The 26,882-nt window shown below is 43.8% G+C and overlaps 2 protein-coding genes and 1 long non-coding RNA gene across 7 annotated transcripts in view; 1 reads left to right on the top strand and 2 right to left on the bottom strand.

The window, feature by feature from the left end:
- The window catches only part of LOC127918615 (caspase recruitment domain-containing protein 8-like), a 10,659-nt gene extending 6,725 nt beyond the window's left edge, over nt 1–3,934 (bottom strand). Inside the window, exons 1-4 of the mRNA XM_052501888.1 lie at nt 3,778–3,934; nt 3,329–3,588; nt 2,913–3,047; nt 2,642–2,789 (exon numbers count right to left, since the gene is read on the bottom strand). Coding sequence (XP_052357848.1) covers nt 2,642–2,789; nt 2,913–3,047; nt 3,329–3,588; nt 3,778–3,934 — 700 coding nt within the window. The remainder of the gene's footprint in view (nt 1–2,641; nt 2,790–2,912; nt 3,048–3,328; nt 3,589–3,777) is intronic.
- LOC127918613 (uncharacterized) lies at nt 3,901–19,477 on the bottom strand. Of its 5 annotated transcripts, XM_052501885.1 has the most exons (15): nt 19,357–19,477; nt 18,614–18,702; nt 12,251–12,329; nt 11,981–12,039; nt 11,731–11,806; nt 7,587–7,860; nt 7,379–7,449; nt 6,009–6,309; nt 5,666–5,835; nt 5,258–5,534; nt 4,915–5,036; nt 4,393–4,774; nt 4,268–4,296; nt 4,096–4,154; nt 3,901–3,992 (listed from the first exon to the last, which is right to left on the bottom strand). In XM_052501885.1, exons 1-15 carry the CDS (start codon nt 19,369–19,371, stop codon nt 3,986–3,988), a joined length of 2,010 nt encoding a protein of 669 aa, XP_052357845.1. In that variant the 5' UTR covers nt 19,372–19,477; the 3' UTR covers nt 3,901–3,985. The 5 variants fall into 5 exon arrangements, 3 of the variants coding, with proteins under 3 accessions (XP_052357845.1, XP_052357846.1, XP_052357847.1); XR_008100552.1 differs by lacking the exon at nt 4,915–5,036 and having other exon boundaries at nt 3,945–3,992; XM_052501886.1 differs by lacking the exons at nt 11,981–12,039; nt 12,251–12,329 and having other exon boundaries at nt 3,902–3,992.
- Nucleotides 6,604–7,366, top strand: LOC127918616 (uncharacterized). The gene is made up of 3 exons (XR_008100553.1): nt 6,604–6,711; nt 6,820–6,957; nt 7,012–7,366. It is a non-coding gene; the product is annotated as an uncharacterized LOC127918616 (long non-coding RNA).
- Nucleotides 19,478–26,882: the final 7,405 nt, after the last annotated feature.

Genomic DNA, 26,882 nt, shown 5'->3' with positions numbered 1-26,882 from the left:
CCACCACTACCGCTACTACTACCACTACTACCCCACTACTACTACTATCACCACCACCACTACTACCCCACTACTACTACTATCACCACCACCACTACTACTACCACCACCACTACTACTACCACCACTACCACCACCACTACTACCACCACCACTACCACTACTACTACCACTACCACCACTACTACTACTACCACCACCACTACTACTACTACTACTGCTACTACCACCATCACTACTACTACCACTACCACCACCACCACCACCACTACTACTACTGCTACTACCACCACCACTACTGCTAGTATTGCTACTACTACTACTACTACTACTACTATTGTTACTACTACTGCTAGTATTGCTACTACTACTACTGCTGCTACTACTACCACCACTACTACTACTACTGCTAGTATTGCTACTACTACTACTACTACTGCTAGTATTGCTACTACTACTACTACTACTGCTGCTACTACTACTATTCTTACTACTACTGCTAGTATTGCTACTACTACTACTACTGCTGCTACTACTATTGTTACTACTACTACTACTACTGCTAGTATTGCTACTACTACTACTACTACTACTACTACTATTGTTACTACTACTGCTAGTATTGCTACCACTACCACTACTACTATTGTTACTACTACCACCACTACTACTACTACTAGTATTGCTACTACTACCACCACCACCACCACCACTACTGCTACCACCACCACTACTACTACTACTACTACTACTACTGCTGCTACTACCACCACCACCACTACTGCTACCACCACCACCACTACTACTACTACTACTGCTGCCGCCACCACCACCACTACTGCTACCACCACCACCACTACTACTACTACTACTGCTGCTGCTACCACCACCACCACTACTGCTACCACCACCACCACTACTACTACTACTACTGCTGCTGCTACCACCACCACCACTACTGCTACCACAACCACCACTACTGCCGCCACCACCACCACTACTGCTACCACCACCACCACTACTACTACTACTACTGCTGCTGCTACCACCACCACCACTACTGCTACCACAACCACCACTACTACTACTACTGCTGCCGCCACCACCACCACTACTGCTACCACCACCACCACTACTACTACTACTACTACTGCTGCTACCACCACCACCACTACTGCTACCACAACCACCACTACTACTACTACTACTGCTGCTGCTACCACCACCACCACTACTACTACTGCTGCTGCTACCACCACCACCACTACTGCTACCACAACCACCACTACTACTACTACTACTGCTGCTGCTACCACCACTACTACTACTACTACTGCTGCTGCTACCACCACCACCACTACTGCTACCACAACCACCACTACTACTGCTGCTGCTACCACCACCACTACTGCTACCACAACCACCACTACTACTACTACTGCTGCTGCTACCACCACCACCACTACTACTGCTGCTGCTACCACCACCACCACTACTACTACTACTACTGCTACTGCTACCACCACCACCACTACTACTACTACTACTACTGCTGCTGCTACCACCACCACCACTACTGCTACCACAACCACCACTACTACTACTACTACTGCTGCTGCTACCACCACCACTACTGCTACCACCACCACCACTAATACTACTACTACTGCTGCTGCTACCACCACCACTACTACCACCACCACCACTACTACTACTACTACCGCCACCACCACCACTACTGCCGCCACCACCACCACCACTACTACTACTACTACTGCTGCTGCTACCACCACCACCACTACTGCTACCACCACCACCACTACTACTACTGCTGCTGCTACCACCACCACCACTACTGCTACCACAACCACCACTACTACTGCTGCTGCTACCACCACCACTACTGCTACCACCACCACCACTACTACTACTGCTGCTGCTACCACCACCACTACTGCTACCACCACCACCACTACTACTACTGCTGCTGCTACCACCACCACCACTACTGCTACCACAACCACCACTACTACTACTACTACTGCTGCTGCTACCACCACTACTACTACTGCTGCTGCTACTACTACTACTACTGCTGCTGCTACCACCACCACCACTACTACTACTGCTGCTGCTACCACCACCACCACTACTGCTACCACCACCACCACTACTACTACTACTGCTGCTGCTACCACCACTACTACTACTACTACTGCTACCACAACCACCACTACTACTACTACTGCTGCTGCTACCACCACCACCACTACTACTGCTGCTGCTACCCACCACCACCACTACTACTACTACTACTGCTACTGCTACCACCACCACCACCACCACTACTACTACTACTGCTGCTGCTACCACCACCACCACTACTGCTACCACAACCACCACTACTACTACTACTACTGCTGCTGCTACCACCACCACTACTGCTACCACCACCACCACTACTACTACTACTACTGCTGCTGCTACCACCACCACTACTACCACCACCACCACTACTACTACTACTACCGCCACCACCACCACTACTGCCGCCACCACCACCACCACTACTACCACCACCACCACCACCACTACTACTACTACTACTACTGCTACCACCACTACTACCACTTTATGTTACCTGGAAGCCAGACAAGTCTTTCCCAGACAGATTCTTCACCACCATTGTCTTTCAGAAAAAGAGTAACTTGCTCAACAACAGTTTGTATGAACAACTGAAATGTTGGGAAGTAGTTTTCATAGGATTCAAAATCCACAAATTCTGCATCCTGGTAGAAAGATAAAGTGTTAGTCAATCAATTACATAATAATACAAAATATAAAGGTAACAACATCATAAGATCATGTTCATGTGCAACCAATGTCTCTTCTCTCTCTAGCTCAGATATCACCTTTGGTTGAATTAGATATTCATCTGTAAGATCTGTGAAGAGCTTGTATTCTTTATTGGGAGTTAGTTGGTAGCAAGGATTTGTTTCAATGTAGATGTATTTGTCTCCATTCCTTCTTTTCCACTCCTCCTGCACCTTGTTTTCACAAAATCACATGCTATTATTGGTTTAAATCAGAAAACATTGTCCAAGCAATAACATTAACAAAACATGAATTCATGGTTTATAATGTCCTGTGTGCTTGATTGAATTCAGCCAAAGTAGAGTTGACATTTCAGATGGTCTTACCTAGCTGATCACAACATTTCAGATGGTCTTACCTCCCTGATCACAACATTTCAGATGGTCTTACCTCCCTGATCACAACATTTCAGATGGTCTTACCTAGCTGATCACAACATTTCAGATGGTCTTACCTCCCTGATCACAACATTTCTGGGAAGCAACAACACATTCAGGATGGACCTCTTTTTAGGAACATCTGGGGGCTTGTAGAACAACAAGACAAGTGCTCTTATAGGAACGGTGGGAGAGTCTTCATCCTTGACTTCACCATAAGCAGAGAATCCACTGATGTTTATAATGACATGTGTGTCTGTTGTCTCAAGAGGAGGGAGAAACTCAATGATGTCATCATCAGTCACATGGGCTACAGATAGGAACTCACATCCACCACCTGGGAAAGAAAGAGAACATTTAGAGCTGTCTCTGACGAACAAGACAAACATAACATTGCTGAGACTGTAGCAGAAAATAAAATACACAATAATTAGTCAATAAACAACCAAATAATGAAAATATGTTATTTCAGAAGAGTCCTGAAACATGAACAGTTAAATGAACCCTTCATGATATTATTACTCACTATTGTAGATCTGACAGTGTGGGAGGTGTAGTTGACTGACAGACCCCTTAAGGCATCTAAACATGAACAGAGGTCCTGCAGGTCTCTTTCCTCTCTGAGATAGAAGCCTCCTGTCCCAGGGGACTGTCCTATAGAGCACCTCTCCCTCTCCCTCCATCCTGAACACCAGGCCTGTTATACTGCACTGGAACAGACCTGCACTGGGGCACTAGAACCTAGAGGAAACAATGAAGGATTTCCTTTTGTGAGATTTCCTGGATTTAAGGTATTGTCCTTAATACAAACTACTAATGAGAAACATTAAATATGTCAAGTTACTGGTACTCTCCCCTGTTGTCCTGATCGTGGATATCAGGTGTAAATTCATCTGGAGAACTCTAAAATGTAGAAACAATAGATAGTGTAATTCAACCAATAGTGTGAAGAATAGTTTTTAAATTCAAATGTTCTCTCTTTTACAGTCTTTCTCTCAGTCCAGTGAGGGTCTAACCATGTGATGGTGATCCAGGAGAGGAGAATCTAAAGAGAATCAAATAAAGATCAATCATCATGTTTTACTATACAACTTCAACTTCATCATTGTTCCAGATGAAGATGTTAATGTATAGCTGTTACCCCTTTCTCTTCCCAACTCCTCATCATCAATCCTCTGGGTGTTCTCCTGGGTGTTCTCCTGGGTCTTCTCCTGGGTGTTCTCCTGGGTGTTCTCCTGGGTGTTCTCCTGGGTGGTCTCCTGGGTGTTCTCCTGTGTGTTCTCCTGGGTGGTCTTCTGGGTGTTCTCCTGGGTGTTCTCCTGGGTGTTCTCCTGTGTGTTCTCCTGGGTGTTCTCCTGGGTGGTCTCCTGGGTGGTCTCCTGGGTGGTCTTCTGGGTGTTCTCCTGGGTCTTCTCCTGTGTGTTCTCCTGGGTGTTCACAGATACCTCGGCGTTGAGACTGTTCGCCATCTCCGGTTGGCTCCCTAAGATGGTTGAAATGTCCATCTCGACCTTTGTGGTTTTCTAGATTCAAATCAACAGAATAGATAGAACATACTTCTATAATAGCAACATGTTCTATGTTAATTTGACATGTATTCTGTTCTATGGTGAACATGTTGGTCACCATGGCAGCAGAGAGAAGGGCAGGGACAATCAGGCACCTTATGTTTGATGAACAACGGGGCTCTGCCAGTCAGTGGGACACAATGCTCCTCAATCTTTTTGCCCCTAGAAACTATACCAAGCCTGGATAGTTTCTTAATTGTTCTCATTTCTTTCTTTGCTGCAGGGGTCATCAAAAAGAGAGAGAAAGAAAGTGTGAAGTGAAAAGAGTGAGAAAGAGAGAGTTTAAAGTGTTGTTAGCTGTTTAACATACCCACATGTTAGTGTAATAGTTAGTTAAGAAACAGTCAACAGGCTGTGCGGGATCTTTGTGTGAATCTCTATCACTCAATATCCCAGATCTGAGGGTGTAATGATAAATCTATCGTCTGGCTGTGTTACCTCTACTGTGAGGTATATCTTCCCGGTTCATCCTCCTCAGGATCCTCAGTGTGATCTCCACAACTCCCTCAGGGCTGTACCTCTTCAGCATCTGATCCACTATGACCTGTCTGTCATTGTTCACCAGTTGAGTTTTTGGGATGGGAGGAAAGCCAGTCAGGTAAGGTGGAAGCTGTTTGCTTGGAGTCAGTTCCTGCTGAAATATCTTCAGCTCATCTGTGCTCAGCTCCTCCAGAGTGGCCAGCAGCAGAGCTTCTCTTTTCTTCTCTGCAGGTTTCTAAGAAAACAACAACAGAACAGATTGAATTTTAATTTGGTGACAACCCTTTCTTTCTGTCAGTCTATCGGTCTCCATGACTTCTACCAGGTGTGGGTTATGTGAACCTAAACATCCCCTCTCCTCCTCACCGTGACCAGTTCATATTTGTCCTTTGTGATTCCAGTGTCTTTGCTGCCTGCTGCCTCTCTGTCCAAGGCTCTAGAACGTCCAGACAGATAGACATGTTTCTTCTCTCTCTCTTCATCACTGTCAGTGTCTGATGAGTCGCTCCACCATTTTGTTTCTGTTGTAGATACAGCTATAGAAGATGAAGTGAAGAGAGATAATGGTGTTGTTGTCTCATTACATTTTCCTGTTTATCTACAATTATCAATCTACATCACGTTGTCTTCGTTTAAGCCTCCTCTGGCTTAGACCTTCACTGAACTGTGATGGTGATGTATAGATTGATGTACATTATTGTTATGTTACCTCTAATGTGATCTCTCTGTAACTTCTCTGCTAGGTCTACCCGCTTCATCCCCCTCAGGATCCTCAGTGTGTTCCTCACAGCTCCCTCAGGGTCGTATCTCTTCACCATCTGATCCACTGTGACCTGTCTGTCAGTGTTCTCCAGCTGTCTCTCTGGGATGGGAGGAAAGCCTAACATCCTGCCACTAGTGAATGACACTTGTGCATGACACAGGTAAAACTGAAATGTCTTCAGCTGTTCTTCAGTGAGCTCCTCCAGACCGGTCAGCAGCAGAGCTGGAACATCCAACATGGAGCGTCTCTAAAATAACAAAGATGATAAGATATAAGAGAATATAAATACTGACTACTGATATAAAGAACATGAACATCGCCACACACAACGTGGTACAGGAATATACTCCGATGTTTTGGTGTGTTGAAATGAACAGACTATGACAGTGAGTACAGGTGATGTAACATATGAGGGTAGAACTGACTATGACAGTGAGTACAGGTGATGTAACATATGAGGGTAGAACTGAGAACTGATGACAGTGAGTACAGGTGATGTAACATATGAGGGACAGTGAGTACAGGTGATGTAGAACTGACTATGACAGTGAGTACAGGTGATGTAACATATGAGGGTAGAACTGACTATGACAGTGAGTACAGGTGATGTAACATATGAGGGTAGAACTGACTATGACAGTGAGTACAGGTGATGTAACATATGAGGGTAGAACTGTAGAACTGACTATGACAGTGAGTACAGGTGATGTAACATATGAGGGTAGAACTGTAGAACTGACTAAGACAGTGAGTACAGGTGATGTAACATATGAGGGTAGAACTGACTATGACAGTGAGTACAGGTGATGTAACATATGAGGGTAGAACTGACTATGACAGTGAGTACAGGTGATGTAACATATGAGGGTAGAACTGACTATGACAGTGAGTACAGGTGATGTAACATATGAGGGTAGAACTGTAGAACTGACTATGACAGTGAGTACAGGTGATGTAACATATGAGGGTAGAACTGACTATGACAGTGAGTACAGGTGATGTAACATATGAGGGTAGAACTGACTATGACAGTGAGTACAGGTGATGTAACATATGAGGGTAGAACTGACTATGACAGTGAGTACAGGTGATGTAACATATGAGGGTAGAACTGACTATGACAGTGAGTACAGGTGATGTAACATATGAGGGTAGAACTGACTATGACAGTGAGTACAGGTGATGTGACATATGAGGGTAGAACTGTAGAACTCACTGTTAACTGTAGCACACACACTTCAGACAGCATGTGGCTGTGATCTATATGTGGTTTGTCCGCAATGACATTTGACCTCTGACATGGCCACTAGTCTTACCCTCATTACTGCACCCTCCTTCCTCCTTCTCCATTTATCACTGTCTGATGAGTCTCTCCACCATGTTGTTGCTGTGGTAGATACAGGTATAGAAGAGAAGTGAAGAGAGGTAATGGTATATTTGTTTTATTACATGATAAATTATTAATTTAAATCATGTTGTCTTTTGTTTGAAGGAACGTTTGACACATTTTCTTAACAGTGTTACCTCTAGTGTGATCTCTCTCTAACTTCTCTGCTACATCATGTCGGTCCATCTCCCTCAGGATCCAGATTGTGTTCCTCACAGCTCCCTCAGGGTCGTATCTCTTCACCATCTGATCCACTGTGTCCTGTCTGTCAGTGTTCTCCAGCTGGCTCTCTGGGATGAGAGGAAAGCCTAACATCCTGCCACTAGTCAGGTAAGACTGAAATGTCTTCAGCTGTTCTTCAGTGAGCTCCTCCAGACCGGTCAGCAGCAGAGCTGGAATATCCAATGTTTTCTAAAACAACAAAGATAACAACAGTGAGGAAGGAATAGAAAACCTGACAACTGATATAAAGTAAAGAACATAAATATATGAATATTGTTAAGACGTACTAGAATATTTCTACTGGTCTCTCAATATCTCATATCATCATGAAATACATTACATTAGGAACTTACACACACACACACACACACACACACACACACACACACACACACACACACACACACACACACACACACACACACACACACACACACACACACACACACACACACACACACACACACACACACACACACACACACACACACACACACACACAGTATGCGGCTCTGATCTACAGTTGAAGTCGGAAGTTTACATACACTTAGGTTGGAGCCATCAAAAATGATGTCATGGCTTTAGAAGCTTCTGATAGGCTAATTTACATCATTTGAGTTAATTGGAGGTGTGTACCTGTGGATTTAAACTGAGCAAAAAAGAAACGTCCTCACTGTCAACTGCGTATATTTTAATTTGTTGTAAATATTTGCATGAACATAACAAGATTCAACAACTGAGACATAAACTGAACAAATTCTACAGTCATGTGACTAACATAAATGGAATAATGTGTCCCTGAACAAAGGGAGTCAAAATCAAAAGTAACAGTCAGTATCTGGTGTGGCCACCAGCTGCATTAAGTACTGCAGTGCATCTCCTCCTCATGGACTTGACAGTTCATGCTGTGAGACGGCACCCCACTCTTCCACCAAGGCACCTGTTTTGTTCCTGGACATTTCTGGGGGGAAGGGCCCTCGACCTCACCATCCGATCCAACTGGTCCCAGACATGCTCAATGAGATTGAGATCCGGGCTCTTCGGCTGGCCATGGCTGAACACTGACATTCCTGTCTTGCAGGAAATCACACACAGAACGAGCAGTATGGCTGGTGGCATTGTCATGCTGGAGGGTCATGTCAGGATGAGCCTGCAGGAAGGGTACCACATGAGGGAGGAGGATGTCTTCCCTGTAACGCACAGCGTTGCTATTGCCTCCAATGACAACAAGCTCAGTCCGATGATGCTGTGACACACCGCCCCAGACCATGACAGACCCTCCACCTCCAAATTGATCCCGCTCCAGAGTACAGACCTCGGTGTAACTCTCATTCCTTCCACGATAAACGTGAATCCGTCCATCACCCCTGGTGAGACAAAACCGCGACTCGTCAATGAAGAGCACTTTTTGCCAGTCCTGTCTGGTCCAGCGACGGTGGGTTTGTTTCCATAGACAACATTGTTAACGGTGATGTCTGGTGAGGACCTGCCTTACAACAGGCCTACAAGCCCTCAGTCCAGCCTCTCTCAGCCTATTGCGAACAGTCTGAGCACTGATGGAGGGATTGTGCGTTCCTGGTGTAACTCGGGCAGTTGTTGCCATCCTGTACCTGTCCTGCAGGTGTGATGTTTGGATGTACCGATCCTGTGCAGGTGTTGTTACATGTGGTCTGTCACTGCGAGGACGATCAGCTGTCCATCCTGTCTCCTTGTAGCGCTGTCTTAGGTGTCTCACAGTACGGACATTGCAATTTATTGCCCTGGCCACATCTGGAGTCCTCATGCCTCCTTGCAGCATGTCTAAGGAACGTTCATGCAGATGAGCAGGGACCCTGTCCATCTTTCTTTGGTGTTTTTCCAGAGTCAGTAGAAAGGCCTCTTTAGTGTCCTAAGTTTTCATAACTGTGACCTTAATTGCCTACCGTCTGTAAGCTGTTAGTGTCTTAACGACCGTTCTACAGGTGCATGTTCATTATTTGTTTATGGTTCATTGACCAAGGATGAAACAGTGTTTTAACCCTTTACAATGAAGATCTGTGAAGTTATTTGGATTTTTACGAATTATCTTTGAAAGACAGAGTCCTGAAAAAGGGACGTTTCTTTTTTGTATTTATTTCAAGGCCTACATTAAAACTCAGTGCCTCTTTGCTTGATATCATAGAAAATCAAAGGAAATCAGCCAAGAACTCAGGTTCATCCTTGGGAGCAATTTCCAAACGCCTGATGGTACCACGTTCATCTGTACAAACAATAGTACACAAGTATAAACACCATGGGACCACGCAGCCGTCACACTGCTCAGCAAGGAGACGTGTTCTGAATCCTAGAGATTAACGTACTTTGGTGCGAAAAGTGCAAATCAATCCCAGAACGACAGCAAAGGACCTTGTGAAGATATTGGAGGAAACAAGTACAAAAGTATCTATATCCACTGTAAAACGACATAACAACATAACCTGAAAGGCCGCTCAGCAAGGAAGAAACAACTGCTCCAAACCGCCATAAAAAGCCAGACTACGGTTTGCAACTGCACATGGGAACAAAGATCATACTTTTTTTGGAGAAATGTCCTCTGGTCTGACGAAACAAAAATAGAACTGTTTGGCAATAATGACCATCATTATGTTTGGAGGGGGAAAAAGGGGGATGCTCTCAACCGTGAAGCAAGCATCATGTTGTGGAAGAAGAACACCATCTCAACCGAAGAAGCATCATGTTGTGGAAGAAGAACATCCCAACCGTGAAGTTGTGGAAGAAGAACACGGGGTGGCAGCATCATGTTGTGGGGGTGCTTTGCTGCAGGAGGGACTGGTGCACTTCACAAAATAGATGGCATCATGACGAACGAAAATTATGTGGATATATTGAAGCAACATCTCAAGACTTAAGTCAGTAAGTTAAAGCTTGGTCGCAAATGGGTCTTCCAAATGGACAATGACCGAAAAGCATACTTCCAAAGTTGTGGCAAAATGGCTGAAGGACAATAAAGTCAAGGGATTGGAGTGGCCATCACAAAGCCCTGACCTCAATCCTATAGAAAATGTGTGGGTGGAACTTGATAAAAAAATGTACAAGCTTTAAGATAAATTATTAAATTATTCTACCAGAAACTTAACCATTAGTGTTTAGAGGTTATGTTGCAGGGACAAGGAGTAATTAAAAATAATAAACATATGTCCAACTAGGTTGGACTGGGGAATAGAGGAATGCATGTATGTGCCGAAAGAAAACAAAGGGATTCCTTAACCTATGTTTGAACCGACCCGGCTATAATCCTGGGAAAGTACGATAGGACAGGGAGTACCCCTCCAGGTTTCCTTTATCTGGGGGGGGGGGGGGCTGGAACTGTCAGCTGGGTAGTGATAAACTGTGGTGAGAATTGTAGAGAAGAAGAAAGCTCTCCTAATGTTAATGTGCATGTGTGTGCATAGGTTAGAAGAATGTTATAAAAGGAACATCTTTGTACGTGAATGGGAGAACTCTTGTAAATAAACTTGTGTTTGACTAATTGTGAGCTGGGAATTTTCATTTAAACCAGAACTTTACACACTCTGGGGTGCAGACCGATTAGGATAATTGAAAACTAGAAGCATTGATAATAAAATTCTATATCAGAACTGCGCGAGCGAGGAGGCCTACAAACCTGACTCAGTTACACCAGCTGTCAAGAGGAATGGGCCAAAATTCACCCAACTTATTGCGGGAAGCTTGTGGAAGGCTACCCGAAACGTTTGACCCAAGTTAAACAATTTAAAGGCAATTTTACAAAATATTAATTGAGTGTATGCAAACTTCTCACCCACTGGGAATGTGATGAAATAAATAAAAGCTGAAATAAATAAATCATTTTCTCTACTAGTATTTTGACATTTCACATTTTTAAAATAAACTGGTGATCCTAACTGACCTAAAACAATAAATTTTTACTAGGATTAAATGTCAGGAATTGTGAAAGATTGAGTTTAAATGTATTTGGCTAAGGTGTATGTCAACTTCCGACTTTATATGTGGTTTGATCACAATGACATTTGACCTCTCAGACATGACCCCTAGTCTTACCTTCATGAACCCCAGCTTCTTCTCCAGCATAGAGATTTTAGTCTCCAGATCATGCTCCTCCACAGACAGGGTCAACCTGGACGCAGGAAACAAGTCACACACTGTTCTGTTCCCTACACCACCACTACATGCTGTGGTCACTTCACTGTTGTTGAATTCATTTCACTCAGTTCATGAGGATGATGTAATAAAATATGTTATGGTAGAGTTGTTAATATTAGACTAATTTAATGTAATTATCTTCACTCACCTTCTAGAAGAGGTGCTGGGGAGAGTGGCAGACTGCTTATAGATGTTGAACTCTGCTTGCTACACACACACACACACACACACACACACACACACACACACACACACACACACACACACACACACACACACACACACACACACACACACACACACACTGTTGTGGTTTGCACACACCACTACACACTAGACTGCAGTGTCTTCAGAGAATACTGTGATCTACTGTATGTGGTTTGCTCACATTGATTTTAGACATGGCCACTAGTCTTACCTTCAGCACCTTCAGTTCCACCTCCAGCCTAGAGATCACAGTATCCAGACCACGACGCTTCTCTCCAGACAGGGTCAACCTGGACACAGGAAACAGTCACTACACTGTTCTGTTCCCCTACACCACCACTACATGCTGTGGTCACTACACTGTTCTGTTCCCTACACCACCACTACATGCTGTGGTCACTACACTGTTCTGTTCCCCTACACCACCACTACATGCTGTGGTCACTACACTGTTCTGTTCCCCACCACCACTACACCACCACTACATGCTGTGGTCACTACACTGTTCTGTTCCCTGCTGTGGTCACACCACCACCACCACTACTACATGCTGTGGTCACTACACTGTTCTGTTCCCCTACACCACCACTACATGCTGTGGTCACTACACTGTTCTGTTCCCCTACACCACCACCACTACATGCTGTTCCCTACACCACCACTACATGCTGTGGTCACTACACTGTTCTGTTCCCTACACCACCACTACATGCTGTGGTCACTACACTGTTCTGTTCCCCTACACCACCACTACATGCCACTACACTGTTCTGTTCCCTACACCACCACTACATGCTGTGGTCACTACACTGTTCTGTTCCCTACACCACCACTACATGCTGTGGTCACTACACTGTTCTGTTCCCCACCACCACCACTACATGCTGTGGTCACTACACTGTTCCCCTACACCACCACACATGCTGTGGTCTACACCACCACTGCTGTGGTCATACACTGCTGTTCCCCTACACCACCACTACATGCTGTGGTCACTACACTGTTCTGTTCCCCTACACCACCACTACATGCTGTGGTCACTACACTGTTCTGTTTCCCTACACCACCACTACATGCTGTGGTCACTTCACTGTTCTACATTCATTTCAGTCAGCTCATGAGGATGATGTAATAGAGGTATAGAAGAGATGTTCGAGGGTCAATTCACCACTTTTAAAGTTGATTATCTCTCCAGCACCAGACCAGTAGACTCATATCTCCAATGTTACCAGTGACTATAGCACATCAGTCAAATGTAATTTAAAACGCCCTTTTTACATCAGCAGTTGTCACAAAGTGCTTCACAGAAACCCAGTCTAAAACCCATAGCAGCAAGTAATGCAGATGTAGATGCATTGTGGCTCGGAAGAAACTCTAGAAAGGCAGGAACCTGGGAAGAAACCAGTGGAGTCTGCGGAGGGGAAGACGGCTCATAATAATGGCTGGAATAGAGTCAATGGAATGGCATCAACCACATGGATACCACATCTTAGATATGTTTGACACCATTCCATTGACTCCATTCCAGCCTTTAATATGAGCCGTCCTCCTCACTGACACCATCTAAACAGTGGACTGCATGCATACTGACACCATCTAAACAGTGGACTGCATGTATACTGACACCATCTAAACAGTGGACTGCATGTACACTGACACCATGTAAACAGTGGACTGCATGTACACTGACACCATCTAAACAGTGGACTGCATGTATACTGACATCATCTAAACAGTGTACAGCATGTATACTGACACCATCTAAACAGTGTACAGCATGTATACTGACACCATCTAAACAGTGGACTGTATGTACACTGACACCATCTAAACAGTGGACTGCATGTATACTGACATCATCTAAACAGTGTACAGCATGTATACTGACACCATCTAAACAGTGGACTGCATGTACACTGACACCATCTAAACAGTGGACTGTATGTACACTGACACCATCTAAACAGTGGACTGCATGTATACTGACACCATCTAAACCGTGGACTGCATGTATACTGACACCATCTAAACAGTGGACTGCATGTATACTGACACCATCTAAACAGTGGACTGCATGTACACTGACACCATCTAAACAGTGGACTGCATGTATACTGGCACCATCTAAACAGTGGACTGCATGTACACTGACACCATCTAAACAGTGGACTGCATGTATACTGACACCATCTAAACAGTGGACTGCATGTATACTGACACCATGTAAACAGTGGACTGCATGTACACTGACACCATCTAAACAGTGGACTGCATGTATACTGACACCATCTAAACAGGGGACTGCATGTATACTGACACCATCTAAACAGTGGACTGCATGTATACTGGCACCATCTAAACAGCATGTATACTGACACCATCTAAACAGTGGACTGCATGTACACTGACACCATCTAAACAGTGGACTGCATGTATACTGACACCATCTAAACAGTGGACTGCATGTATACTGACACCATCTAAACAGTGGACTGCATGTATACTGACACCATCTAAACAGTGGACTGCATGTACACTGACACCATCTAAACAGTGGACTGCATGTATACTGACACCATCTAAATGGTGGACTGCATGTATACTGACACCATGTGATGAATATAAATAGACATCTGTTACAAAACACCATAAAGACTGAATAATGACATGCAGCCACTGCCATTGATTAGAGCTACATTAGTTGATGCTTCTTGTTGACAAATTGACATCTGAAATGGGACTGAAACTGTCCCAGGAACATCTGGATGGTCACCCTAACACACACAATCAATTTACTAGACTAAACTACAATGTGTATTGCCATGAACTTCTGATAGGCCGAACCAGTAACCAGTGACGTAGTGGTCAAAATATTGGTGGGTGAACTCTGATAGGCCGAACCAGTGATGTAGTGGTCAAAATATTGGTGGGTGAACTCTGATAGGCCGAACCAGTGATGTAGTGGTCAAAATATTGGTGGGTAAACTCTGATAGGCCGAACCAGTGACGTAGTGGTCAAAATATTGGTGGGTAAACTCTGATAGGCCGAACCAGTATCCAGTGACGTAGTGGTCAAAATATTGGTGGGTAAACTCTGATAGGCCGAACCAGTATCCAGTGATGTAGTGGTCAAAATATTGGTCAGGTAAACTCTGATAGGCCGAACCAGTGATGTAGTGGTCAAAATATTGGTGGGTAAACTCTGATAGGCCGAACCAGTAACCAGTGACATAGTGGTCAAATTATTGGTGGGTAAACTCTGATAGGCCGAACCAGTAACCAGTGATGTAGTGGTAAGATAATAGGTGGGTAAACTCTGATCGGCCGAACCAGTAACCAGTGACGTAGTGGTCAAATTATTGGTGGCTAAACTCTGATAGGCTGAACCAGTAACCAGTGACGTAGTGGTCAAAATATTGGTGGGTAAACTGATAGCCAGTCGCGGTGAAAAGAGTAACGCTCCCAATACTTCACTGCATTTGTCTGAAAAAAGTTGGTCAACTGTGTTTACTTGTGTTTACCCTCCACTAGACCTACACCACTGCTGGTGGCCTACACTCTCAGACGAGGCAATTTTACACACTGGAACACACTGGAACACACTGGAACACACGCAGAACAGGAAGCCTACATTCAATATAATACATGAGTTGAATCAAAACATGTTTACATCCTAGTTCACGAGTTGAATCAAAACATGTTTACATCCTAGTTCATGAGTTGAATCAAAACATGTTTACATCCTAGTTCATGAGTTGAATCAAAACATGTTTACATCCTAGTTCATGAGTTGAATCAAAACATGTTTACACCTCTAGTTCATGAGTTGAATCAAAACATGTTTACACCCTAGTTCATGAGTTGAATCAAAAACATGTTTACATCCTAGTTCATGAGTTGAATCAAAACATGTTTACATAACCCTAGTTCATGAGTTGAAGGATCAAAACATGTTTACATCCTAGTTCATGAGTTGAATCAAAACATGTTTACACTAGTTCATGAGTTGAATCAAAACATGTTTACATCCTAGTTCATGAGTTGGTCAAAACATGTTTACAGTCCTAGTTCATGAGTTGAATCAAAACATGTTTACATCCTAGTTCATGATTTGAATCAAAACATGTTTACATCCTAGTTCATGAGTTGAATCAAAACATGTTTACATCCTAGTTCATGAGTTGAATCAAAACATGTTTACATCCTAGTTCATGAGTTGTCCATAATTCATGAATGTTTGGAGGGGTTTACAGATCATTTGACATAAAACACTTTTCTTTCCTTACATTCATTACATTTATGACAGTTTTACTTGTCTTTATTAAGAATGTAACAATGTAATTAGAATATTGAACTTCAACCCGTACGAATCCTGATCTTGGGAGATCTCCAAAAAATGCATTGTATATTTAACTATGCCTATGTAATATTTAAAGGAGCTCAGCTTTGCAGAAATCCAGCACTACTGAGTGGACAGCACCAAACTCTATAGAATTCTACAGTGGACAGGGAGATGGTCCACTCAGCCTGATTTACTGATGGTCAAAGTTGAGTCCTTTTTATTTGAATGTTCTCTAGTTGCCTTTTCTACATAGAAAGGTTTGACTTTCTTTAGGGAGTTTAACGTCTTAACGTCTTATTCAGGAGATGAGCCCCCCCGGCTCCCTGTAATTCACACCTTGGACTAATATACTCTATGTCCACTCATATCCACTCTGAGGGGTGTTCCTGACTGTACCAGGTAGATAATATACTCTATGTCCACTCTGAGGGGTATCCCTGACTGTACCAGGTAGATAACATATAATATACTCTTTGTCCACTCATATCCACTTTGAGGGGTGTCCCTGGCTGTACCAGGTAGATAATATATAATATACTCTATGTCCACTCATATCCACTCTGAGGGGTGACCCTGACTGTACCAGGTAGATAATATACTCTATGTCCACTCATATACACTCTGAGGGGTGACCCTGACTGTACCAGGTAGATAATATACTCTATGTCCACTCTGAGGGGTGGCCCTGGCTGTACCAGGTAGATAATATACTCTATGTCCACTCTGAGGGGTGGCCCTGGCTGTACCAGGTAGATAATATACTCTATGTCCACTCATATCCACTCTGAGGGGTGACCCTGACTGTACCAGGTAGATAATATACTCTATGTCCACTCATATCCACTCTGAGGGGTGACCCTGGCTGTACCAGGTAGATAATATACTCTATGTCCACTCATATCCACTCTGAGGGGTGTCCCTGAGTGTACCAGGTAGATAATATACTCTATGTCCACTCTGAGGGGTGGCCCTGACTGTACCAGGTAGATAATGTAGTCTATGTCCACTCATATCCACTCTGAGAGGTGACCCTGGCTGTACCAGGTAGAGAATAGACTCTATGTCCAGTCATATCCACTCTGAGAGGTGACCCTGGCTGTACCAGGTAGAGAATAGACTCTATGTCCACTCATATCCACTCTGAGGGGTGACCCTGGCTGTACCAGGTAGATAATATACTGTATGTCCACTCATATCCACTCTGAGGGGTGGCCCTGGCTGTACCAGGTAGATAATATACTCTATGTCCACTCTGAGGGGTGGCCCTGGCTGTACCAGGTAGATAATATACTCTATGTCCACTCATATCCACTCTGAGGGGTGACCCTGACTGTACCAGGTAGATAATATACTCTATGTCCACTCATATCCACTCTGAGCGGTGACCCTGGCTGTACCAGGTAGATAATATACTCTATGTCCACTCATATCCACTCTGAGGGGTGTCCCTGAGTGTACCAGGTAGATAATATACTCTATGTCCACTCTGAGGGGTGGCCCTGACTGTACCAGGTAGATAATGTAGTCTATGTCCACTCATATCCACTCTGAGAGGTGACCCTGGCTGTACCAGGTAGAGAATAGACTCTATGTCCACTCATATCCACTCTGAGGGGTGACCCTGAATGTACCAGGTAGATAATATATTCTATGTCCACTCATATCCACTCTGAGGGGTGACCCTGGCTGTACCAGGTAGAGAATAGATAATAGACTCTATGTCCACTCATATCCACTCTGAGGGGTGTCCCTGAATGTACCAGGTAGAGAATAGACTCTATGTCCACTCATATCCACTCTGAGGGGTGACCCTGGCTGTACCAGGTAGAGAATAGATAATAGACTCTATGTCCACTCATATCCACTCTGAGGGGTGTCCCTGAATGTACCAGGTAGAGAATAGACTCTATGTCCACTCATATCCACTCTGAGGGGTGACCCTGGCTGTACCAGGTAGAGAATAGATAATAGACTCTATGTCCACTCATATCCACTCTGAGGGGTGTCCCTGGCTGTACCAGGTAGATAATATACTCTATGTCCACTCATATCCACTCTGAGGGGTGTCCCTGAATGTACCAGGTAGAGAATAGACTCTATGTCCACTCATATCCACTCTGAGGGGTGTCCCTGACTGTACCAGGTAGATAATATACTCTATGTCCACTCATATCCACTCTGAGGGGTGTCCCTGACTGTACCAGGTAGATAATATACTCTATGTTCACTCACATTCCAGAAGAGGTGCTGGGGAGTTCGCTGGACAGCTCTTCACTCTCCTCCCCTGCTGGTGTCCTTTCCTTCTCAGAGGCAGCTACCTCCTACACACACACACACACACACACACACACACACACACACACACACACACACACACACACACACACACACACACACACACACACACAGTGTCTGCAGTCTTTTCTATTGAGGACCACATTGAAAGCCACCGCATCAACACATATGGCACCGTAACTGCTTGATATCAAACTAGGTTAGGGTCTAGCCGTGTAATGGAACTTAATGGATGAGACAGTCATTGTTGAGATCACTATGTCTCTTGACAACATCTCTTGATTGAGATGGTATGTGATTGAAATCGCAAAAGTTTACCAGCTACAATGTAGATTATAAACTATTTCAGACTTCTTCACTCCTTCGAATGACGTGAAAGTACTAGCTATAAATTAATCGGATATTACCGCGTTATGAATTCGTAGCTAGATTATAACCTAGACATTTTAATGTAGACCTATTAACTATCACATCACATGTTGTTCCATCGTGTAAAGTACTTTTTCCCCTGTTACTTTGATCGAGTCAATCTAACACTTTCGTGTTGCTGTAAGAGAAATATGAAACGGATACAATGTAGCTACTTTACTGTATTGCCAACCTTTACCAGTGACGTTTACCACTAATAGTTTTCCACGAAATAACAGCATACTCAGTTTTACTTCAAACTATTGTCTTACCTTAGATGGGTCCATTTCCTGCCACTACAGGAGCAGCCAGCCGACTGGAAAACAATGAAACCTGATCGTAGAGCCCAACACTTTCGTTTTCAGCAGTCCAGCCCATCACAGCCACCCTATAGTTCATTCTCTTGTAGTGTGTCGTCCTCTTGTGGACAAACCGACACCAAACCAAAATAGATGTGACAGAGCCATTCTTATCTGGCGATGATGTCGATTCAACATCTCTGATAATATTTTGTTCTTTATGTTTCCAGTTGAATCACAGGTTGCAATTGTAATTAAACAATATTCTGATTCCTTTTGTGGCTTTGTGGGATTTATTTGAGATAAGAAGAAAACATGAAAATATACTGTATGTTAATAATTGTCTGCCTGCCTGTTTGGATGTAGGAGCAGGGTTGCAAAATTCTGGGAATTGTCAATAAATTCCTTGGTTCTCCAGAGGATTCGGATTTCCTGCGTATTCGCTCCTGATACTGGGAATACTCCAATAGGGATTTTGGGAAAACCAGGGAATTTATTAAAAACTTCTTCGTGATCGGTGTCCCTTCCACGGGACGGTTGAGCTAACGTAGGCTCATGCGATTAGCATCAGGTTGTAAGTAGCAAGAACATTTCCCAGGACATGATATTGGAAGAAAGCTTAAATTCTTGTTAATCTAACTGCACTGTCCAATTTACAGTAGCTATTACAGTGAAAGAATACCATGCTAATGTTTGAGGAGAGTGCACAATTTTGAAGATGAAAAGTTATTAATAAACTAATAGGCACATTTGGGCAGTCTTGATACAATATTTTGAACAGAAATACAATGGTTCATTGGATCAGTCTAAAACTTTGCACATACACTGCTGCCATCTAGTGGCCAAAATCTAAATTGTACAAGGGCTGGAATAATACATTATGGCCTCTTGCATTTCAAAGATGATGGTACAAAAAAAATACAAAGAACGGATGTTTTTATCTTTGTATTATCTTTTACCAGATCTATTTGTGTTATATATTGACCATCCTACCGATCCTTGACTTCGGCGATGTCATCTATAAAATAGCCTCCAACACTCTACTCGGCAAACTGGATGTAGTCTATCACAGTGCCATCCGTTTTGCCACCAAAGCCCCATACACTACTCACCACTGCGACCTATACGCTCTCGTTGGCTGGCCCTCGCTTCATACTCGTCGCCAAACCCACTGGCTACAGGTTATCTACAAGTCTCTGCTAGGTAAAGCCCCGCCCTATCTCGCTGGTCACCATAGCAGCACCCACTCGTAGCACGCACTCCAGCAGGTATATCTCACTGGTCACCCCCAAAACCAATTCCTCCTTTGGTCGCCTTTCCTTCCAGTTCTCTGCTGCCACTGACGGGAACCAACTGCAAAAATCACTGAAGCTGGAGATTCCCATCTCCTCACTAGCTTTAAGAACCAGCTGTCAGAGCAGCTCACAGATCACTGCACCTGTTCATAGCCCATCTGTATACAGCCCATCTATCTACCTCATCCCCATACTGTATTTATTTATTTTGCTCCTTTTGCACCACAGTATCTCTACTTGCACATCCATCTTTTGCACATCTACCATTCCAGTGTTTAATTGCCATATTGTAATTACTTCGCCACCATGGCCTATTTATTGCCTTAATTAACTCCCCTAATTGACCTAATTTGCACTCACTGTATTTAGACTTTGTTTTTATTTTTCTACTGTATTATTGACTGCATTTAAAATATATATATTTCACCTTTATTTAACCAGTTAAGCTAGCATTTGCAACCCGCGACCTGGCCAAGATAAAGCATAGCAGTTCGAAACATACAACAACACAGAGTTACACATGGGCATGTGATGCTGTAAGGGAGGAATGACAGAGCGAGAGGGAGAGAGAGAGAGAAAGAGAGTCAGCCTAAAACAATTTAATAAATATTAATAAATATTAGATGTAAATGAAGTAGAGTAAACTCATGATGTGGAGATGACACAACAGTAGTAGGCTTGATTTACCAACAATGATGAGACAGCCTACAGGGAGAAGTTGAGTTCTCTGGGAGTGTGGTGCCAGGAAAATAACTTCTCACTCAACGTCAACAAAACTAAGGAAATGATCGTGGACTTCAGGAAACAGCAGAGGGAGCACCCCTCTATCCACATCGACAGGACAGCAGTGGAGAAGGTGGAAAGTTGTAAGCTCCTCGGCGTACACATCACTGACAATCTGAAATGGTCCACCCACACAGACAGCGTGGTGAAGAAGGTGCAACAGCGCCTCTTCAACCTCAGGAGGCTAAAGAAATTTGTCCTAACACCTAAAACCCTCACAAACTTTTACAGATGCACAATTGAGAGCATCGTGTCGAGCTGTATCACCGCCTGGTACGGCAACTGCACCGCCCACAACCGCAAAGCTCTCCACCGCCCACAACCGCAAAGCTCTTCCCACCCCCCTGGACACCTACAGCACCCGATGCCATAGGAAGGACAAAAATATCTTTAAGGGCATCAATGACCCGAGCTACTACCTGTTCACCCCGCTATCATCCAGAAGGTGAGATCAGTAAAGGTTCATCAAAGCTGGGACAGAGACTGAAAAACAGCTTCTATCTCAAGGCCATCAGACTGCTAAACAGCCATCACTAGCACATAGATTAGAAATCACTGGCCACTTTTACAAATGGCACACTAGCCACTTTAATAATGTTTCCATATCTTGCATTACTCATCTCATATGTATAAACTACACTCTACATTATTCTACGGTATCTTAGTCTTTAAAAAAAAAATTGTGTTTACATATTGCATCACCCATCTCTGTATTGTATTCTATACTATGCCACTGACTGTTCAACAGCCATCTCCAGCTGCTGCCTATAGACATAGATTAGAAATCACTGTCCACTTCAAGGAAATGAAACACTAGCTACTTTAGCTACTAATGAAACACACTTTAATAATGTTTCCGTATCTTGCATTACTCATCTCAGCAAAAACTCAGCAAAAAAAATAAATGTCCTCTCACTGTCAACTGCATTTATTTTCAGCAAACTTAACATGTGTAAATATTTGTATGAACTTAACAAGATTCAACAACTGAGACGTAAACTGAACAAGTTCCACAGACATGTGACTAACAGAAATTGAATAATGTGTCCCTGAAACAAAGGGGGGTCAAAATCAAAAGTAATAGTCAGTAGCTGAATGTGGCCACCAGCTGCATTAAGTACTGCAGTGCATCTCCTCCTCATGGACTGCACCAGATTTGACAGTTCTTGCTGTGAGATGGTACCTCACTCTTCCACCAAGGCACCTGCACGTTCCCAGACGTTTCTGGGGGAATGGACCTAGCCCTCACCCTCCAATCCAACAGGTCCCAGATGTGCTCAATGGGATTGAGATCCGGGCTCTTCGCTGCCCATGGCAGAACACTGACATTCCTGTCTTGCAGGAAATCACGCACAGAAAGAGCAGTATGGTGGTGGCATTGTCATGCTGGAGGGTCATGTTAGGATGAGCCTGCAGGAAGGGTACCACATGAGAGAGGAGGATGTCTTCCCTGTAATGCACACATTGAGATTGCCTGCAATGACAACAAGCTCAGTCCGATGATGCTGTGACACACCGCCCCCAGATCATGATGGACCCTCCACCTCCAAATCGATCCCGCTCCAGAGTACAGGCCTCGTGTAACGCTCATTCCCTCGATGATTAACGCGAACCGACCATCGTCCCTGGTGAGACAGTGAAGAGCACTTTTACCATTCCTGTCTGGTCCAGCGACGGTGGGTTTGTGCCCATAGGCGACGTTGTTGCCGGTGATGTCTAGTGAGGACCTGCCTTACAACAGGCCTACAAGCCCTCAGTCCAGCCTCTCAGCCTATTGCGGACAGTCTGAGCACTTATGGAGGGATTGTGCATTCCTGGTGTAACTAGGGCAGTTGTTGCCATTCTGTACCTGTCCCTTGGGTGATGTTCGGATGTACTGATCCTGTGCAGGTGTTGTTACACGTGGTCTGCCACTGCGTGGACGAACAGCTGTCCGTCTTGTCTCCCTGTAGAGCTGTCTTAGGCGTCTCACAGTACGGACATTGCAATATATTGCCCTGGCCACATCTGCAGTCCTCAAGCCTCCTTGCAGCATGCCACGCTCACGCAGATGAGCAGGGACCCTGGGCATCTTTCTTTGGTGTTTTTCAGAGTCAGTAGAAAGGCCTCTTTAGTGTTCTAAGTTTTCATAACTGTGACCTTAATTGCCCAACGTCTGTAAGCTGTTAGTGTCTTTACGACCGTTCCACAGGTGCACGTTTATTAATTGTTCATGGTTCATTGAACAAGGAAACAGTGTTTAAACCCTTTACAATGAAGATCTGTGAAGTTATTTGGATTTCGTACGTATTGTCTTTGAAAGACAGAGTCCTGAAAAGGGACGTTTCTTTTTTGCTGAGTTTCTGTATAAACTGTACTCTGTACTACTCTATGGTATCTTAGTCACTTCAATCGTGTGTAAATATCGCATCACCCATCTCATATGTATGAGCTGTATTCTATACTACTCTATGGTATCTTAGTCACTTCAATCGTGTGAAAAATATCGCATCACCCATCTCATATGTATGAGCTGTACTCTATACTACGCCACTGTATCGTAGTCCAATGCTGCTCTGACATAATTTATATTCTTAATCCGTTCCTTACTTAGATTTACGTCTATTTTGGATACATGTTGAGAAACTGTTATATATGACTTGTTAGATATTGCTGCACCGTCGGAGCTAGAAACACAAGCATTTCTCTACACCTGCAATAACATCTGCTAACCATGTGTATGTGACCAATAACATCTGCTAACCGTGTGTATGTGACCAATAACATCTGCTAACCATGTGTACGTGACCAATAACATCTGCTAACCATGTGTATGTAACCAATAACATCTGCTAACCATGTGTATGTAACCAATAACATCTGCTAACCATGTGTATGTGACCAATAACATCTGCTAACCATGTCTATGTGACCAATAACCTCTGCTAACCATGTGTATGTGACCAATAACATCTGCTAACCATGTGTATGTGACCAATAACATCTGCTAACCACGTGTATGTGACCAATCACATCTGCTAACCACGTGTACGTGACCAATAACATCTGCTAACCATGTGTACGTGACCAATAACATCTGCTAACCATGTGTACGTGACCAATAACATCTGCTAACCATGTGTATGTGACCAATAACATCTGCTAACCATGTGTAAGTGACCAATAACATCTGCTAACCATGTGTATGTGACCAATAACATCTGCTAACCATGTGTAAGTGACCAATAACATCTGCTAACCATGTGTATGTAACCAATAACATCTGCTAACCATGTGTATGTGACCAATAACATCTGCTAACCATGTGTATGTGACCAATAACATCTGCTAACCATGTCTATGTGACCAATAACATCTGCTAACCATGTGTACGTGACCAATAACATCTGCTAACCATGTGTATGTGACCAATAACATCTGCTAACCATGTGTAAGTGACCAATAACATCTGCTAACCATGTGTATGTGACCAATAACATCTGCTAACCATGTGTAAGTGACCAATAACATCTGCTAACCATGTGTATGTAACCAATAACATCTGCTAACCATGTGTATGTAACCAATAACATCTGCTAACCATGTGTATGTGACCAATAACATCTGCTAACCATGTCTATGTGACCAATAACCTCTGCTAACCATGTGTATGTGACCAATAACATCTGCTAACCATGTGTATGTGACCAATTACATCTGCTAACCATGTGTATGTGACCAATAACATCTGCTAACCATGTGTATGTGACCAATAACATCTGCTAACCATGTGTATGTGACCAATAACATCTGCTAACCATGTGTATGTGACCAATAACATCTGCTAACCATGTGTATGTGACCAATAACATCTGCTAACCATGTGTATGTGACCAATAACATCTGCTAACCATGTGTATGTGACCAATAACATCTGCTAACCATGTGTATGTGACCAATAACATCTGCTAACCATGTGTATGTGACCAATAACATCTGCTAACCATGTGTATGTAACCAATAACATCTGCTAACCATGTGTATGTGACCAATAACATCTGCTAACCATGTGTATGTGACCAATAACATCTGCTAACCATGTGTATGTGACCAATAACATCTGCTAACCATGTGTATGTGACCAATAACATCTGCTAACCATGTGTATGTGACCAATAACATCTGCTAACCATGTGTATGTGACCAATAAAAGGTGATCTGATACATGTCATATTATCATCAGACAGGTTAATTGTAGAAATGAATGATAGCCTAAATATAAATTAATCAATTACTTTTCATTTGTAGCATGTGCCTTACAAATATAAAGTGAGTTGATGACTTCATGTTTGTGGGGTGGATATGAATAACGACATAAACATGTAAATATACTGAACAAAAATATAAACACAACATGTAAATTGTTGGTCCCATGTTTCTTGAGCTGAAATAAAAGATCCCAGAAATGTTCCATACACACCAAAAAAACGTATTTCTCTCAAATTTTGTTCACAAATTTGTTTATATCCCTGTTAGTGAGCATTTCTCCTTTGCCAAGATAATCCATCCACCTGACAGGTGTGGCATATCAAGAAGCTGATTACACAGCATGATCATTACACTGGCAATAAAAGGCCACTCTAAAACGTGCAGTTTTGTCACACAACACAATGCCACAGACGTATCAAGTATTGAGCGAGCGTTTAATTGGCATGCAGACTGCAGGAATGTCCACCAGAGCTTTTGCCAGAGAACTGAATGCTAATTTCTCCACCATAAACCACATCCAACGTCATTTTAGAGAATTTGGTAGTACGTCCAACAGGCGTCACAACCACAGACCAAGTGTAACCAGGCCAGGCCAGCACCTCCACATCTAGCTTCACTACCACAGACCAAGTGTAACCAGGCCAGGCCAGCACCTCCACATCTAGCTTCACTACCACAGACCAAGTGTAACCAGGCCAGGCCAGGACCTCCACATCTAGCTTCACTACCACAGACCAGTGTAACCAGGCCAGCACCTCCACATCTAGCTTCACTACCACAGACCAGTGTAACCAGGCCAGGCCAGCACCTCCACATCTAGCTTCACTACCACAGACCAAGTGTAACCAGGCCAGGCCAGGACCTCCACATCTAGCTTCACTACCACAGACCAAGTGTAACCAGGCCAGGCCAGCACCTCCACATCTAGCTTCACTACCACAGACCAGTGTAACCAGGCCAGGCCAGCACCTCCACATCTAGCTTCACTACCACAGACCAGTGTAACCAGGCCAGGCCAGCACCTCCACATCTAGCTTCACTACCACAGACCCAAGTGTAACTAGCCAGGCCAGCACCTCCACATCTAGCTTCACTACCACAGACCAGTGTAACCAGGCCAAGCCAGGACCTCCACATCTAGCTTCACTACCACAGACCAAGTGTAACCAGGCC

This window comes from Oncorhynchus keta, unplaced genomic scaffold, assembly GCF_023373465.1.
Source record: "Oncorhynchus keta strain PuntledgeMale-10-30-2019 unplaced genomic scaffold, Oket_V2 Un_contig_14620_pilon_pilon, whole genome shotgun sequence".
NCBI lineage: Eukaryota > Metazoa > Chordata > Actinopteri > Salmoniformes > Salmonidae > Oncorhynchus > Oncorhynchus keta.
The sequence above is the reverse complement of the archived record's forward strand: the minus strand, read 5'-3'. Positions and strand labels throughout refer to the sequence as shown.